The sequence below is a fragment of the Nelumbo nucifera genome, chromosome 5 (genome assembly GCF_055504915.1).
Source record: "Nelumbo nucifera cultivar China Antique chromosome 5, China Antique-T2T, whole genome shotgun sequence".
NCBI lineage: Eukaryota > Viridiplantae > Streptophyta > Magnoliopsida > Proteales > Nelumbonaceae > Nelumbo > Nelumbo nucifera.
In genome coordinates, this window is record NC_142653.1 from 43,808,173 (window position 1) to 43,826,999 (window position 18,827).

Genomic DNA, 18,827 nt, shown 5'->3' on the forward strand with positions numbered 1-18,827 from the left:
CCTTCAACAATTCAAGCAACTCGGTAAATGACTTGTTACCCCATCCATACAAACACTTCATATGAAATAACCTAACAATGAATGAAAGCTTTGAGAATCTTGTACACCTTCGATATAATTCTTGTTCAGCATGTTGTAAGAGATTAAAAAAATTCTGAGCATCAGGATTAGGCCCTCCACTAGGTTGTACTGGAATATCCATCCTTTCATCACATTGTTCCACTATAGGAATACCACATGCATCATGAATCATCCCATGCACATCATCACACTCAATTGGGTTATCAAAAGAACGAGCCTCATTATATGTCGTATGCACAGAAATTGACCCATCAACAACACATTTCCACATTTTGTACAAGGACATCGAATTTTTCCTTCACGGTCTGCCTTCCTAAAAGCAAACCTACTGAACTGATCAACACCATCTAGATACTCTTTAGAAGTTCTTGATCGGTGAATCCAACTCTTGTCCATCTTACACCCTAATGAAAAAAAGACAAGAGATCAATTGTGATATGAATGAAAATAATGGATAAGGATTTCAAGAAGAATTTCAAAACTTACTTTCCTTTGGATTCCGATTCGGAATGATCCATTCCCATAGTCTGTTTGGTTCAAACAGGAATGAGAATGAGAATTAAAATCAACGGAGAACAGGAATTTTGCCAAGCATCGGCTATATCAATTTATCATTGAGATATTCCATATCCCAAGAAGATAGCAGAATAATGCCATTAATTTCGTAGTATTTTTAGATTTCACTCTAACTTTGTATTGATTCATTTGGGAGATTTATGGATTCAGTCAGCATCTGACTCCTGACCTCTCCATATCCCCCCCCCCTGGTTATCACCTTCGCCGCCACCCCAACCCCAGTGCTAAGGAACAGTTGAAAGGTGGAAGGATCATGACTCCTGACCTCTCCATAGCAAGACCATAAGCCACAAAAAATATAAAAAAAAGAAGCATTCTTATAACCAGAAATCCATGACTATTACAGCATAGAAAAAATATGCTCATTGCCGGTTTGCCACGCTGGTATTTATTTCAAGCAAACCTCCTACGAGGGTATATAAGATGGCAAGAAAGACAATAGCTGACCTCCTCTTTCAGCCAAACCAAACTGGCACCATTTCAAGCAAAGTCTAGATCATTACCAAAATGACATCTCTAAGAACTCCCCAAGGCTCAAGCCAGGGCAGCTCCAAGCCACCAGCCTTCATCATTCAAAAAGAGGGAAATAAACAGTGAAATTTCCCTGTTAGTCTAACAGCCTAACAGGACATCTCTAAGAACTCCCCAAGGCTCAAGCCAGGGCAGCTCCAAGCCACCAGCCTTCATCATTCAAAAAGAGGGAAATAAACAGTGAAATTTCCCTGTTAGTCTAACAGCCTAACAGGTCTTGAAGTTTCAAGTGTCTTTCATTTAACCATAAAGGAAAGCAAACAATGTAAAAACATTTATTTCCCCTTACAATTCAGCAAAACCCAAAAACACCTCAAGGAAAAGCAAGACGATTTTGAGTTAGACTGTCACATCTGACACTGCATTACATACTACTGCTCAACGCCTCACACTACAAAAGGAAAAGAAGTGCAGGAACTTGAATCAAACTAGCCAACAAGGTAGAAAAGAAGTGCAGAAACTTGAAACTAGCCAACAAGGTAGAGTAGTCCAATTTTCACACAAAAAAACACCATATATTCATTATTATATTTATACAGGGCTTAAAAAAACAAAAGGAGAAAGAAAAACACACTTACACTCACCTATATGGTAATGACCCTTGTACACAGACAACACATAATACACCTCATATTTCTGCTTTTTTCTATGAGCAGGGTTTGAAATCAACGGAGAACATGAATTTTCCCAAGCATCGGCTATATCAATTTATCATTGCGATATTCCATTTCCCAAGAAGATAGCAGAGTAAAGCCATTAATTTCGAAGTATTTTTAGATTTCGCTCTAATTTTGTATTGATTCACTTGGAAGATTTATGGATTCAGTCATCATCTGAGTTTCAGCTCTAATTTACAAAATTAAATAGAAACAAGAAATATTTACTATAAATAGAAAAACTGGGTATGTCTAAATCCCAAACCCCGCTTAATTCTAAAGAAATTTAATACTAAAAATGATCATTTATATATGTATATAATCAGATCCTAGCAAATTGGATCAAGCAATACCCAAACTTGATCCAATTAATGAATGAATCATATTTTCATATTCAATTCAATCCAATTATGGCTAGATGGATCCAAATACAACTTAAATGAATCACATTCAAATCCAATCCATTTGCATCCCTATTCGGGAGTTGGCTGATCATCTCAAAGAAGTTAGCAAGACTCTTGCTTTTATTCCCTGAATTTTTTGTTGGGTGTGGAGAGGGGTTTCATATACAGTGAAATCCCTAATACCTCGAATTTTTTATTGGGTGAGCAGTGGGTCTGTGCAGCTCTTTTGCTACATCCTCTCATGTTGAAGTTCCATTATTGTTATTTCTTCCTAATGTTTGATCAAAAGGAGACACCTCTAATTTTCTTTATGATACCTTAAGTGGTATATCACCAATGTATCCCCTTCTTCCTTTGGTGAAATATTGATCTTAACTGTTTTTTTTTTGGGAGGGTGAACAATTTTAACTAAAATTTTGTACCTTTCCATGGACAAAATGTGGTACACTCTAAAGTAATTATCTATCTTGAAATAATAGGGCTGTCATATTAACTAATCAATATTTGTAGAATATATGGAGGCGTGTGTATTTCTCTTTTTGTTTAATTAATGTACAGCCATGCCCTTGTACTCTACCTTTCTGGGGTTGTGCTAGTCCAACAACTAGGTACTTAATAATTGATTTTAGGTTCAATGTGACCAAGCATCTGAGCTGTAAATTGGTTTGTTTACTTTGACCTCTTATTATGATCCAACCTGGCATGTCCCTCTATTTCCCTTGTCCAATATCCAGTTCCTCAAACAGTGAAAAGAGGTTCTTTTGCACCTGTACCATCGCCAGTGGTTCAATCCGGCCAAAGTATGGTGAAACTTACATCTCCTACATCATTTGTTTTCTGTACAGTAAAAATTAATGGATGTTCCCTAATCTTGCTTTCTGTAAGCAAGGGCGTGTTCTTCCTCCCAAAATTTCTCCTCCAAGTTCTTTGCCAAGGAAGCCAAAGACACCATTATCTCCATCAATTCAAACATTACCCCCACCACCTCCTAATTTAGGTAAATAAATCTGCAAATTCTCTTATACTTAATTCAACATTATGTTCTATTTGGTCTTCTATTATATTATTCATTTTCCACAAGTTTACCTTAGTGACACCTAAATATCTTATCTTGTAGATTGTACATTATTAGCATGTGTGGATCCTTATACAAATAGCCCTCCAGGATCACCCTGTGCCTGTGTGTTGCCAATGCAAGTTGAACTGTGCCTTAGTGTGGCCCTATACACCTTCTTTCCTTTGGTTTCTGAACTGGCTGCAGAAATAGCAGCTGGAGTTTTCATGAGACAAAGTCAAGTTCATACCATGGGAGCAAATGCAGCCAGCCAACAGCCAGAGAATACTATTGTTCTTATCAATCTGGGGCCACTTGGAGTAAAATTTGATAACACCACAGCATTTATGACTTATGAGAAGTTCTGGCACAAACAGATTGCCATAAAGGCTTCCTTCTTTGGTGAGTATGAAGTGTTGTATGTTAAATATCCAGGTACATGTGAATGGATGTTTTTCTATGTAGTTTATCATGTAGTCTGGCTCTGGCATCTGTTAATAACACTTGCACCATATCAGGGCTTCCTCCCTCCCCACCTTCAACAACCTCAAGCATTACCACCATAGATGGTGGACCTTTACCTGGCCATGGCAATAATGGAAGGACAATACAGCCTCTGGGAGTTGATGTGAGGAGGAAACAAAAAGGAGGACTTGGTGGTGGCATGATTGCTATAATAGTTCTGTTATCTGTTATAGCCATTGTATTCTGTGTTGGAGCCGCTTGGGTGTTTATATTGAAATGTGGAAGACATTCTAGTCAACCTGCATCCACCATTGAAGCTTTTGTACCTTCCCTTGCAAAGACATCAGGTAAAGCACTGCTAATATTTCTTATCATTATAATTGCTTTTATTTTTCATTTTTTTGGTTAGATAGTACATATCGAATATTCATTTCTACAGGGGCTGTTGGATCTATGATGTTTGGAAGTGGAGCCAGTTCTGCATCACTATCCTTTGGATCTAGCTTTGCAACATATATAGAAACTGCTAGAACTTTCAGTGCAGGTGAAATAGAAAGAGCTACTGATAACTATGATGATTCAAGAATACTGGGGGAAGGTGGATTTGGACGTGTCTATAGTGGTACCCTTGATGATGGAATTAATTGCCTAGTTTTTAAGACGAATTTGTTATCACTTGATTCATGGGAGGATGAAATTAACCTTACGCAATCACTATAAGTTTGTGTTATAAAATTACCTCCATTTCAATTTGCTGATGTCAACAACAATAATTAATTGGCAAATCCTTGTGATTACTAAATGAGTATATCAGAGAGAGAGAGAGAGAGAATAAATAGTGTATTATATTAATTCAGCAACCAGCAAAAAGAAAACAGTAACTTATCAATGTAATATAGTAATCAAAGAGATAACATTTCAGAAACCAAATACAGTTAAAGATGGAAGAGAAAGTGTGAAATATATGTTTAGACATGAAAGCATTCTAGGAGAGCTTTTCTATATATAAGCTAGCTTTGGGATCAGAATATAATGAGAATAAAACAGTTTATTGTAAGGCCACTCAAAATTAGCAGCAACTTACTTGGGAATAAGGCCACTCAAATTATTGTAAGACAAGTCCCTGTGGTGTGGCCAAACCCAGAAACCTTCTTCAGATACAAATGCCACTTATAGAATTAACTAATTATTAATAGAAAAAAGATAAAACAGTTTATACGAAGAAAAACATGCAAAAAAAAAAAAACATAAGCATTGTTTTCAACCATTTTTATTTTAAAAAATGCAATATATATCAAATTCGTTCTGATTTTAAAATAAAACCTATTTTTTGATCAGATCCAATTCAAAAATCTGATAGAAAGATATATGAATCCGACAAAATAGGATCAAATTGAATTCAAATTCGAAAGAGTAGATCTCAGAGTTCAATGACGTTACTTATCGAAGAGACTGAAAGCCTCATTGAACTCTGAGATCTGCTCTTTGATGAGCTGCTCGACCATTGATTTTTTCAAAAAATAAAAAATCTAAAAAACAGAGAAAGGTATTTTTACCTGAATCAGATGTGTGATGAGATAGAGAGCGAGAGATTGAGATGTGCGATTGTGTGTAACTGTGTGTGAGATAGATTGAGATAGAGAGCGAGGAGAGTGTGAGAACGACTGAGAGAGAGAGAGAGAGAGAGCGTGAGAAAGAGAGAGCACGAGAGAGAAAGAGCGAGAGAGAGAAGAGAGGACTGAGAGAGATTGAGATAGAGACCAAGCGAGAGCGAGAGAACGACTAATAGAGATCTCGGGGGAGAGAGAGAGAGAGAGAGTGTGAGAGGTGAAGAGCGCGAGAGAGAGGACTGAGAAAGAGACTAGTGGCGGGAAGGAAATGCGCGGGGGAGGAAAACCCACGCCTTTCGTCTTTTATCTAGCGGCAGTCGGTAAATCTTTAGTGGCAGTTTTAGTCGACTGCCGCTAAAAACAATATATTTCTAGGCCTACTGTCACCTTAAAACTGCCGCAACAAGTAGCTCTCACTTTGGTGGTAGGTAGTCCACTCCATATATAGTCCCTTACTATGGTGATAGGCAACCCTTTTCTTCTAGCAACTCTTGCTCTATTTCAATCAACTCTTTTGTGATGCCTTTCACTTTAAACAAGGTAGACCTTTCTGTGAAAATTTTCACTATACTCCAAATAATAACCCTTCCCTTGAGGAGACCATTCCATAATTTGAACCTAAGATATGGTGGTAGTCTCTAATAGCAATTGTTACATACTTGGTCAATATGGCAATAGACTTTAAGTGTTGGAACACATGAAGGCAAGCCTATCTAAAACCTCTCATTAACTTCTACACTTTCAACTACCTAAAACATCTCCCTCACTTGAAACCTTTGTTAAACTATCTATATCATGTTCCCAAAAATGCTATTTAATGTTTTCTCTTACAATTGTCTCTATCTTTCTTCACCATCCAATTGTATTTCATTTTACATCAAGTTAACCACATGGGATCACCCAAGTGGGAACAAGGGCTGAGCAAATGGGTAGGTTCTACCCAGAACCGATCTTGAACCAACTGTACCCAATCTATTACCGGATAGGTCTGGTTCCAAATTCTTGTAACTGATCCCTCCCTAAGCCAATTCTATGGTTTAGGGATTACCCTATCTAAACCAACCTAAAGAACTAGTCTTCGTTGGCCTTTAGTTGACCTCGGTGGCCTTTGATTGACCATGGTTTCACTTGACCATTAAGTCACTTAAGTGATTTGATCATTTTTCATCAATTTAATAATTGTGTGTAATAACTAATGCAAAAGGTAATAATTAATTTTGAACTACGTATTAATATGTTATGATAATTTATAGATCAATTTAATTAACTTAATCAATAAAGGTAACATATGTTTTGAATTATATTATTATTATTATTATTAAAAATAATGTTTTTAAAGAAGAAGTTCCATTTTTTTGGAAGGGGTAAAGATATAATAGGTTTTACCAGTAGACCATAGAACCAACTCCTACAGGATAGGTTTTAGGTAGGGGTGAGTATAATTCAGTTAAAACCAAAAAACCGGACAAAAAATTTTGGTTTCAGTTATTTCAGTTTGGATTTTTTGGGTTTTGTTTAATTCGGTTTTTTATTTCAGTTTTTAGAATTAAAAATTCAATTGACCAAATAAAACAGATTAACCAAACGTTGGTATATAATATGTAATATATAATATATAATATGTAACATATAATGTATAATATATTATATTATTTATGTATTAATATGTAATATAATGAAATTTGCTTTCATAATATATTATATATTATATGTATAATATATATAATAGTATATACATTATTAAAATTTGGTTTTAACCGAAAACAGAATAAAAAATTTCAGTTTTGATTATTTTGATTTTTCTATAATTTTCAATTTTTATTTTTTTAATCCAATTATAAAAATTTTAATTTATTTAATTCGGTTTTTAACCAAATAAATCGAATACCCACCCCTAATTTTATGTTCTGCCTTGAAATATAACCAAGCTGACTCATGCTCACCCCTGATGTGAACCCAAGCTTTATGTTTCGTGTGCAAGAGCACTTTAATGGGATCGAATCCATTTGGTCACATCTTTGTAGTAAAAGAATAAAGAAATCAGAAAGGACGACATTCTGCTTTCAAAATACCTGCTTTTTAATTCATGGATAGAAATGATAAAAAAGTGATGGGCTGATTAATGATGCCCGTTTGGTAGGCAGGCATTTTAAGATCCACACTGTATATAGGCACACCACAATCTAGTTCTGTACCATACACGATTCCTATGCTTTATAGCGCTCCTTCATTAGCTAACAATTTGTATTATACTCTTTTTTTTTTTTGGTAAAATGCAACGATCTTTATACTTTAATACAAGTCCTTATTTTTAAGTTAGAATTTTATTTTTGGTTAATATTAATTAATTAAAATGACAAATGAATAAGACGTATTAAAATATCAATAATTAAGTTAAGCTAAATATTAAAATAGGATGAGTAGAAAAAAAGATATCTATAAAGTAAAAAGAGAAAAATAATAGATAATAAAATAGGATAAAATAACAATAGTTAAAGTATAATAATTAATTAAAACTAACAATTAATTACAAAAGCTCATAATAATTATATTTAATTATATAATCTATAATAATTATTAACTGTTATCACTAGTAAAAATTATAATTTAAAATTCACTTAAATTCTATTTGAAAATAATTACAAAAATAATGTTAAAAATTAAAATTAAATTTTTATTAATAGAAAATAACAAAACTTAGTTGTTAATAAAAATAATAATTAATAAAAAGCTAAAGAAAAAATATTAATTTTTAAATTACTTTTTATGAATGTAAAGTCCAGTTAAAATGCATTTGAAAATAATATAATTAATAAAAACTATTAATTTTTATTATTTTAAAAACCGTTTGAAGTTAATATAAATTAATACAGAATTTGATTACTCTTCATTGAGAGTGCAGATTGCATTTATAAATCTGCGCTACTGTCTTGCATCCGGATCATGTGATGTGGCAACCTACCATTCGAGTAAGGGGAGCAGATCTAGTAGGCACAATACAGTATAAGCACGTTCAATGAGCATTTGATCATAAATAATAATTCTGACAATTTTCAAAAATGGTTTTTAATCCTTTTCAAGGGTAAGGGTAGGCTGGGGTTATTTGAAGGGAACGGTGTTAAAAAATTTTCTAGATAATCATTGAACATGCTTACAACATTGTAAATACAGGAGTTCGGTTTCAGTTGGGGCAAAGCCCATTGGAACAACCTTTACTGCCTTGCATTAAGAATATCTCCTTACTTATATACTTATTTCATGGGGATATTCTCAATACAATGTTGCAAAAGACTGTTAGAACGGTGTAAGTACAGATTTGCCCTAATAGAAGCCAATCTCCTTCCGGACTGTCGAGTAAGAGCCTTTTTGGAAGGGGTTACCTATCATCTAAGTAAGAGCTATCAAGAAGAGACAACTTGGATCTAATTAGAGCCATGGAGACATTGAGTGTGAAAGTATGGTGGATTGTTCCAGTGCTAAGGTTGAATTTGGTTTCTCCTTGATGAGTTCGTTAGTGTGTATTGGTCAAACATGTGGTAGTGTGCTTCTCAAAACTCAAATATCATTTTTATGGTAGAATCTTAGATATGAATTGATGCTTTTGCAAAATGCAACTATAAAAAAAAAAAAAAAGATTCATAAGATAGAATAAAATGTATACATATATTTTTGTGGGTGTCAAGTGTTTAGAACTGACAAAGTTTAATGTACATGTACGTAGCAGATATGCTTCGAGCTACACACTTCCATGTAGTTAGTTAGCTATTCTGGATTCCATTGTTCCTCTTTCAGCAAGGCCGGAAATTCTATCAATAACCCAAAAAATTTTACCCAGAGTTAGAAACTTAAGAAAGCATTGGTGCAAAGACCTCTATAATCCGGATCTAATTTTTCATTCCTTGAAATGGTTGTATGTTCTTCTGTATTTGGAAACTATCAATTCGGCAAGTTCAAATAATCCTCTTCTTTTCGAAGTAGCGTCTCAAATTCCATAGTTGCACAGCTGAAACCATTACGCACATACCCAAGGACATGATACTGAACATTGCTACTCTTGTATTGGTCGTTTCGCTTACCATCCTCATTTCCGCTTCCCTATTATAATCAACCAGAAATAGTTAATAAATCAGATGTTATTAGATCAACGAGTGTAAATTAAGAATGTCAACTAAATTTGGATGTATTGAATCATAATGTATAGAAATTAAACCATACCTGCTTCTAAGACGAAGCATCGTTTCGTGAATGTAATCCACTATTAACTCGTTTTTCCACAGCCCAAGCTCAACACCCTTCATGACACGATATATATATTCATCAATTGAATTTGAATCACTGAGCCAGGAGGCAAATTAAATTAAAGAGCTAGCTATAGCTAGAGAGGAGCAAGTGCAAACCTCAAGCTTTTCATGTTTAGAAACAGAATCCCAGTCCCTTGTAGAAATTCCGACTTTCCAATCAAGGTTGATGTTTGCTACTACATCTCGATTATCATACATCCAAAAACAAAGGATGTAACTCCCCGTCTTTGTGGTTTTGAATTCAAACTGGTCATCAGTGACATTTTCTACTTCACGGATGATGTTCCCAAATGGAGATGTCAACTGAAAAAACAAATTAAAAGGACTATTTAATTATCAGGTGATCAGTTGCAGTCACAGATGTAGGTGATAGGGGTTTAATGACTTTAATCACTAATCAACATCCAACAGAAATAATAGAAAAATACACTAAATGCATTAGAGAATTTGGGGGTAGAAACCGCGCGTACCCTTGCGTTGATGGCAGGGACATCGTTGGTTTGGTCTTCGAAGATGACATTGTAATTGCCCGTGACCATGACGTTGTGTTGGATTTCTTCTGAAACACACTTGATTTCTGAAGGAGGAAGTTTCAACCAAATGGCTTCCCCCAAAGGCAGAAGAAGACCCATGAAGCTTGCAATAAGACACAAGGTTAACAAACGTTGTTCCATCATCGATCTACGTAGAAGCTTAACCCAACCAAGCAAGGGCACCTCTATCTCTCGATCGCTTTCGGTTGCCCTCTCTGAATATTCAACAGAGATGGAGCAAACGAAAGCGTCGAAGATTCAAAGTCAGGGACAAGGACCAGAGACAACAACCCAGACGATCACCCTCTCTTTATTTTTCTAGTCTGGGTTGCTTATTGTTCATTTTCAACATGAATTTATAGAAGGAGATTGTCTACTATTGGGGAGTCCGAATCAGCTGGAATACCACTATTAAAATGGCAATTGTACCAACCGTTTTTCTTTTCTTGACCATTTAAAATTTTATAATTTTCATAATTCATAATAACTGAAATTTGAAAGGGTAACTGAAGATGAGAGTGGGCTGTAAATTGAGTGTTTGGGCTTCGGCATGGATCAGCGCTACGAAACATGGGCCTGACTTAAAGGTTGGACTTAGGTTGAGGACTCGGGTAGCCTGAGCCCAACTTCGAGCCTAGCCCAACCAAATCTCAGCCTGTTCGATATTGCATGATATATATATATATATATATATACTTCACCATATATGTATCTTAGCCGTGACCCGTGCAATGCACCAGATTTGTCAAGGGAAAATTAACAATAGAATACAATGTTGTTTAAAATAATTAATCTTTTTTTTATTGATTTATTATAAAAATAATTTAGTAATTTAGATTCATTTATATTAATAATTTTTAATAAAAATAATATATTATTGTTAAATGCTTAATAAAATAATTATTTTTTCAATATTAAGAAATTAATAGAGCTTTACTTTTGATTTTGTTTTTGAAGTATCTGATTTAATGCACTACTGTTCCCCATTTCCAACATAACGGGAAAACAAATTAGAATGGAAAGTGAAGGTTTCATTTAATACAACCAATTAATAACCATAATTGTAGAGTACATAGTGGGATTGCATCTATCATTTAGTTGGTCTTTCCTAGAAATTCTCCTAGCCTAGGATCTTGTTTAATTGGTTTGTGTAGCTCTTTGATCTCTCTCATCTTGCATTGTCTTAAAGGGAAAAGAAACTTAATAGTCAATCTTGATTAAATGTGATAGTTAGATGGGGATTATTAAGTTAAGCTATTCTTGGCATATGGATATCTCCCAAGTGGGGCATATTCCATCAAGTTACGCATTATAACTTGATGTACATAATGCGTTATCTAATTTTTATGTTTTTTTTTTTCCATTTTGATTTTCAGGTTGAACCAATATGGAAGGAGTGATAATAGGCATGGATGAAGATATTTTGAGATCAACATTTTACATTTTTATTGTGGTTTATTTTAGTAACATTTATGTATGAATCCACATTTTGGTGTACTTTAATAAATAATATTAAATTTTATTTGCAATTCTAATGTGATGTAAAAATTAAACAGTATGTGTCCTATGTAAATATATTATAGGTTGTAAAAAAAAAAAAATATATATATATATATATATAATAGCAGTACTGATATTTCCTATAATTTGACTTATAGGAATGGTATATTTGCCACTAAATATATGTTTTTATTTTTTAGCGGCGGATATATGTGCCACAATATATAAAACACACACCTATATAATGGTCGTTATATCTGCCGCTATATATATTAAATTTATATCTATAGCAGGGGATATATTTGTCGCTATATGTCTAAGTGTATATCTATAGCGGTGGATATATGTGCCGTTATATGTACCAAACACATACATATAGTGGCGCATATAATTATTTTAAAGAATTTGGTAGCTTTTTAGCGACAAATATACCGCCGCAATAGGATATATATTTGCCGCTATTGCACATTTATAGTGGCGGTTTTTGTATCTGCCACTATAACCTATAGCGACGTGATTTTCAGCAGCGAAAAAGCCATTCGCCGGAAATCCGCCGCTATAGATCTATAGCAGCAGTTTTGTGACCCTATAGCGGCAGATAAATCCGCCGCTAGAGGCCTACTTTGTTATAGTGTATTCTAATTTAAGGAAATTAAAAAAATTAAAAAATGAAAATAAAAAGACCAAAAACTATTGTTTGGGTCAAACGGGTCAACAATTCAATTGCCTAAATCAACAGGTCATTGATCAAGTCAACGGTTTTTTGTCAAATAATGGATTAAGAGTGAAACGGAACCGATTGCCCAAACAGTTTCTGGCCAAACAATCTGACTGTCCAGATCAATGGTGGTTCCAAAACCATGCTATAGAAAATGAAATGCCTTTACGGGGCTTCCAAACATGTTGAAATAAGATCACTAATATATCGAGTGTTTTTGTCTAGTTCCCATGATTTGCTAATCCATAATTTAGATGAAGCCTAGGAGGTGAACAATACACGGTTGGGATGTGCTGTGGCTATGTGAAGCACCAATGTGATCTCCAATTAAGAAACATTACATATACATATTACATTTGTCCTCTAATTTTATTAATTTTGTACTAATGTGACAATTGTTTTTTGTTTTCAAAAAAAACAAAGCCAATCATGCCGCCACACCCCCTAAATGTCTAACCATAAATAGGGGTGCAAATGGATCTGATCTGATCTGATCCGAGATCTGATTTTATTTTGTCGAATTTAGACCATTTTTGTTCGAATCTTTAGATCGGATAATAAGATCCTATTAGAAATCGAATTGGATCAGATTCAAATTACCCCTATTCGATTGGAGAATATCTAATCCAATATATGTTATATATTTGTTTATATAAAAATATGTAATAAACATATATATGTTATCTATTTATTTATAAAAATATTATTTATATTATATTATTTATTTTTTATAAAAAACATGTATATATATGATGAAAATAATTAAAATAAATACATATATTTTTTTGTTTTTCTTTATTTAAATTGATATATTTTATTTTTTTAATAATTTATTGATTTTTAAAGAAAACAAATTATATCAAGTCGCAAGAACTTGCCATCATCGACGCCCAGGAGGCAAACACACAGCGATAATCTGATCAACATATTTTAAACATGTAATTTTTTTTATTAAAAAATTGTGGTTCTCGGATAATCTCCTCCAAGGGGTTCAAGTCGCATCAACTTTTTTTATACCCATAATCTGATCAACGGATGTAACATCTTTTTTTTTTTTGGCTTTATGTTTTCTGTTGTTTTACATTCAGTGTGTGTTTGTCTCGTCTGAATGGTTCAAGTGGCTGTATCGCATCAGATACGGCCTCAAACTAGTTGATGAGGGGAGCGATGACAAATGGATACATTTCGTGAATAGAGACGACACATAGCGTGCCATCTTTCTCCTTCTTGGAAGGTGGAAATAGGGTGCAAATTTTATGCTCCATTTGCATTTTTTCCAAATGCAAAGAAAAATAGATAACACCTAAAAGGTATTTTTGTCTTTTTACAATAGTTTTAATGGTTCGTTAATGGTTAATAGGAATGAGAATGGGGTGGGGCTGGGACTGGGAGCCTCTCCCCATCTCCATTCCCGTGAAAATCCCCATCCCCGTTTCCGTGGGGATCCCCACTCTTAATGAATTTTTATAATACCAACCATTTTGTTTTTGTTTTTGTTTTTATTTAATAAATAAAAATAAAATAATTAAAAATTATAATCATATTAGAAAAATTCAAACATATTCAATCATATTATTTTTAAAAATATTAATAAATAAGTGCATGCATATATAAATGTATGCATACATATATACATACTGTATTAATGGGGATCCAATAGGGCAGGGATCGGGGTCCCTAAAGGGAGAGTGCTCTCCTCGTCCCTGCCCCATCCCCACCAATGGGGATGAAAATTTCCCTATCCTCATCCCCACAAGGGGAAAATCATTCCTATCCCCGCGCTTCATTCAGGGCAGATCTCCACGAGAATTGAGAAAATGGGGAAAATTGTCATTCCTAATGGCAAAGATTAAATTGATGTGTTTTGGAAGTTTAAGTACGTTAAGGGACTAAAATGATATTAATCCCTTAAGTACAGGGTATTAATCTGAAAATTTCCCCCTTTTTCCCTCTTTTAACATCCTCATAAATGGGCTGCTCACTCCGTTAGTACAGTCCCTTGCAGCCTTGCTTCCTGAATATTTCCTCATCAAAAAAATATACAAATACCGAGATATTCGCAATATACGGTATAAAAGGCTGTGTTCTGCAATATACGGTGTAAAAGGCTGTGCAATCTTGTGAGCACCAAAGCCGATCTCACTTCCTCCCTCCAGCCCGAGAACACATCTGCAGTGACCATAACAGCAACACTCTCTTCCACCCACCCACTAAAACACAGACACATCATTATTGGAATTAGAAAGTTTCACAAGATTTTATTTTCACCGGGTTTGAAAAGGAGTGCTGCAATCCTGGTTGCAGGCTTGCAGTTGCACCCGATGTAAACTCACTGTCTAAAAACTGTCGTGCTCCTGACTCAGCACATTTCACATCGACCTCGTATGTATATCTCACCATGTATTCTGTACTTATATAATATTATGCAGGGGAGATGTTTTTAATATACAGTGGTTATGTTTGATTTAAGGAATAAATAGGGAAAGGAAGGGAAATATAGAAAAATCTTTACAAATCTTATACAGATTTTTCTACCTTTTTCTATTTTTTCCTTTAAACCAAACACAACCTTAAGATAAACCTATGTCCATATCCATCAGTCTTTTGCAACCTTTCATTCGAAATATCATCTGGACTCTATTTTTATAGTCTCTTGTTATTGTTAGACCATTAATAGTGTTGTCGCGTCCGTGCAACTGGCTACCAAACCCAATCAAAAGAATGCACCCCAGAAGTCAGAATCCATACAATTGGTGACTGACTGACTGTAATCTTCTCTGGTTGGCTAACGTAACGTAACACACGCTAATTTTCTCTTCTTGTTATTCTTATTCTTTTCAATTTCTTCATGTATTAATTATGCATCATCTTCACAGCCTCAACACTCCATTCTTGAATTTAAGACGCCAAACCAGCAGAATATCAACACAGTTTGCTCGAAGTAGAGTATCTGCAGCTTGATTCGAATCAAAGCTAAGCTGCAGCTGTAGCAGTGTAGGAATCCATGTATTTTGGATTAGTGTCACTTTGGTCTCCAAACTTTAAAATGTGATAATTCAGTATTCAAACTTTTAAAAGGTAATAATCCAGTACATGTTATTAACTAGTTGTTAACTGGCATTTGAAAATGATGCAAATACCCTTCCAGTTCATCTAATTTTCTTTATCAATCATCCAAACATTAACAAAAAACTAACAGTCCCAAATCCTTCCATCTTCTATTCAAGATAGTTGAGGTTACCAGAATGCCAACTCAAATGTGACCCCAACTTTCTTGAATTCAAGAAGCAAGGATTTGGGAATGCTGATTTTTTGTCAACTTTTAAATGGTTGATAAAGAAAATTAGATGACACTCAAAGGGCATCTGTGTCTTTTTCAAATGCCACTTAATAGCATTTGTTTGTGCATTTTCTAAAAATTTTTACTAATTTTTTGCATAAGTTTTGCAATTTTTCTATTTTATGTTATTTTCTACAATTTTCTGGAATTTTTCTGAAACTGTATTGTATTTGCTGCATTTTTTTGTAATTTTCTGGTATTTTTTGTATTTCCTGCAATTTCTTGATATTTTCTGCATTATTTTTTCAACTTTCTACCATATTTTGTAAATTCTGCAATTTTTTGTGTTTTCTACAATTTTCTAGTATTTTCTACATTTTTGTAATTTTCTGGTATTTTTATGTATAATTTATGCATTTTTCTAGTGTTTTCATGCATTTTTTGGTATTTTCTGCAATTTTTTGCAATTTTTCTGCAAAAGTTATGCATGTTTTGCACTTTCTGCTATTTTTTGCAATTTCTGGTATTTTCTGCATTTCTTGCTATTTTTTAATTTCTTGCAATTTTTCTAGTGTTTTCAAGCATATATGCAATTTTCTAGTATTATTTGCATTTTTTCTACAAAGGTTTTGCAATTTCTGGTATTTTTTCTATATTTTTGCAAATTTTCTATATTTTTTTTCTAAATTTTTTGCAATATTTCTTTTGCTTTTGCATTTTCTACAATATTTCTTTCTTTTTTGCATTTTCTATAATTTTTCTAGTTTTTTTTTTGCAAAATGTTTGCATTTTCTACAAATTTTTTGGTATTTTTCTGCACAATTTTTGCATTTCAGGCATATAAGTCAACTCGACCCGTTTTTAACACGTGGGTAGCCTTGGTAGAAATTATTCTCTCAAAAATGTTATTTTTGGGTATTCATGTTGTTGGTCGACTCATTTCTATCACGTGGTGGCCTTGAGAGATGATTCTCTCCATAGATCAATCAATACATGGGTTCAAGATACTAATCACCACAAGACAGAAAGATCTATATATGCGGTGTTATGGGCAATACCGAAGATCGATCAACCCAAAATCTTTACGTAAAAGTACGGACATGCCCAATGCAAGTTTCTGAATTCTACTGCATATCTATAAACATTCAAAATGTAAAAAACCCCACTCTATACACTAATGCCCGCCTGTGAATTGGCATCAATTCCGAGTTGGCAACCATCCAACTATACTTTGGGCCTAAAAATTCTGACCCTAGGTTGAACCGTCATTCTCCTAAATCTTTACCCTTGGTGTCTCGATAGAAGCAAAAAGAGTGGGGACAATTGACCAGTTGGGCTAGCATGCCAAAGGGGCATATAAGGGCATGAAGAGGTCATAGAAGAGGGTTGGCATGCCAAAGAGGCAAAAAAGAGACAAGTGATTAGATGAGTTTCACTTCTACAAGTAGACCAAACACTAAAAGTGGAATTGTCATCAACATGTGGAATCCTTCAAGAAAAAGAAATAAGGTAATTTCGAAACTTAGTCATAGAGACCAACATGTTAGTCACTTTTGCCTCTTAGTGTCAGACATGAAGTCGATAAATAATTAGGGAGACAAATCGAAGCCCTTTAATTAGATCAATGATGTGAATATCCCTTTGAAGAATTCAATGACTATTTAAAAGACAATGGGATTATATTACAATTGTTTCCTTTTGTACATTACAATTAAACAATGTATCAAAGAGAAGAAATTTGACCTTATGAGATATGGTCCAATCACTTCTTGTTCACTTAGAATTATCCATATCCATTTGGGGACACACATTAGATATTACAATCCACGTGCTAAACTGGGTTCAAACTAAGTTAGCTCTTAAGATTTTATATAAGCTTTGGACTGGCAAGAAACCAAGTGTCAAACACTTTAAGGTATGGAATTTCCCAACACATGTCAAAATGACAACTGTAGACAAAATGGAATCCAAAACCAATCGTTGCATACTTATTGGCTACCCTAAGGACTCAATTGGGCATTTAGCCAAATGAATTAAAGGTATTTGTTATTCGAAGTGTCAACTTCTCAAAAGAGAACTACATCCTAAGCAATCATCATCAAAAAATTATTCTTGATTGAAGATGGCTCATGAGTAGTAGGAGATAGCCTACAAGTTTTAAATACCAATACCTAGCTTAGAAGATCTACATGGGTGCCTAGACCTCATGTTCATTTCAATTATGATCAAGAAAGTTAGTTGATAAAAACCGTGGATAATAAGGAAGATCTACTGACTTATATGAAATTATGTTAGACATAGATTTTTTGAAGTGGGTAGATGCCATGAAAACCAAGATGAACTTAATGAACACAAACTAAGTCTGAACTCTTTTAGACCCGTCTCTTGGGGTAAAAACAACTGGTTGTAAGTGGATCTACAAGAGGAAGAAGGGCCATGGTGGAAAAGTTGAAACCTATAAAGATTAACTTATGAAAAATTTTTATACTCAAAAAAAATGTATTGACTATGAGGAAACCTTCTCTCCCTTGACCGCTCCTACCTATCAGTCACTTTCGCTTGCCCACTCTGGTTGGTGAATAGAGATGGAACAAGCGAAAGTGTCGAAGATTCAACATAGGGACAATGACCAAAAACCATAACCCAAATCAATATATATTTCTCAAGTTCTAGTCTAGGTTGCTTACTTATAGTTTTCAATATTAGACGAGGAGAATGTCTACTTTTGGGGAGTCCAAATCAGCTGGAATACTGTTTTTTGTTTTGTTTCGAGCATGGTTTTCAAAACCGGACCGGATCAGACGGTCAGACTAGAAAAATGGGAACCGGTCAGGTGACTGGTTCTATTTTACCCTAGAACCGTTGATTTGGTCAACAAACCGCTGACTTGGGTGTTCGAACTGTTTGAATTGTCCAACGGTTTTGACTTTTTTTATTTTTTTTGTCAAAACGGGCTGTCTATTTGGTTCAAACGGTTGAACAATTTGACCCGGTAACCAGACCCTGACCAGTTCATTGTTTGGTCCAGTTTTAAAAACCTTGGTTTGGAGTGATCATTTAAATTTTTATAATTCCCATTAAGACAAGAGGTGGATCAAGTTAAAACAAATTTGTATTT

At 34.2% G+C, this 18,827-nt stretch overlaps 1 protein-coding gene across 1 annotated transcript; it reads right to left on the reverse strand.

Annotated features, from left to right (window-relative positions):
- Nucleotides 1-8,992: 8,992 nt before the first annotated feature.
- LOC104608566 (transmembrane emp24 domain-containing protein p24delta3-like) lies at nucleotides 8,993-10,545 on the reverse strand. Its single transcript, XM_010274600.2, has 4 exons — nucleotides 10,149-10,545; nucleotides 9,775-9,981; nucleotides 9,593-9,669; nucleotides 8,993-9,472 (listed from the first exon to the last, which is right to left on the reverse strand). Exons 1-4 carry the CDS (start codon nucleotides 10,353-10,355, stop codon nucleotides 9,328-9,330), a joined length of 636 nt encoding a protein of 211 aa, XP_010272902.2. The 5' UTR covers nucleotides 10,356-10,545; the 3' UTR covers nucleotides 8,993-9,327.
- Between the last annotated feature and the right edge of the window lie 8,282 nt (nucleotides 10,546-18,827).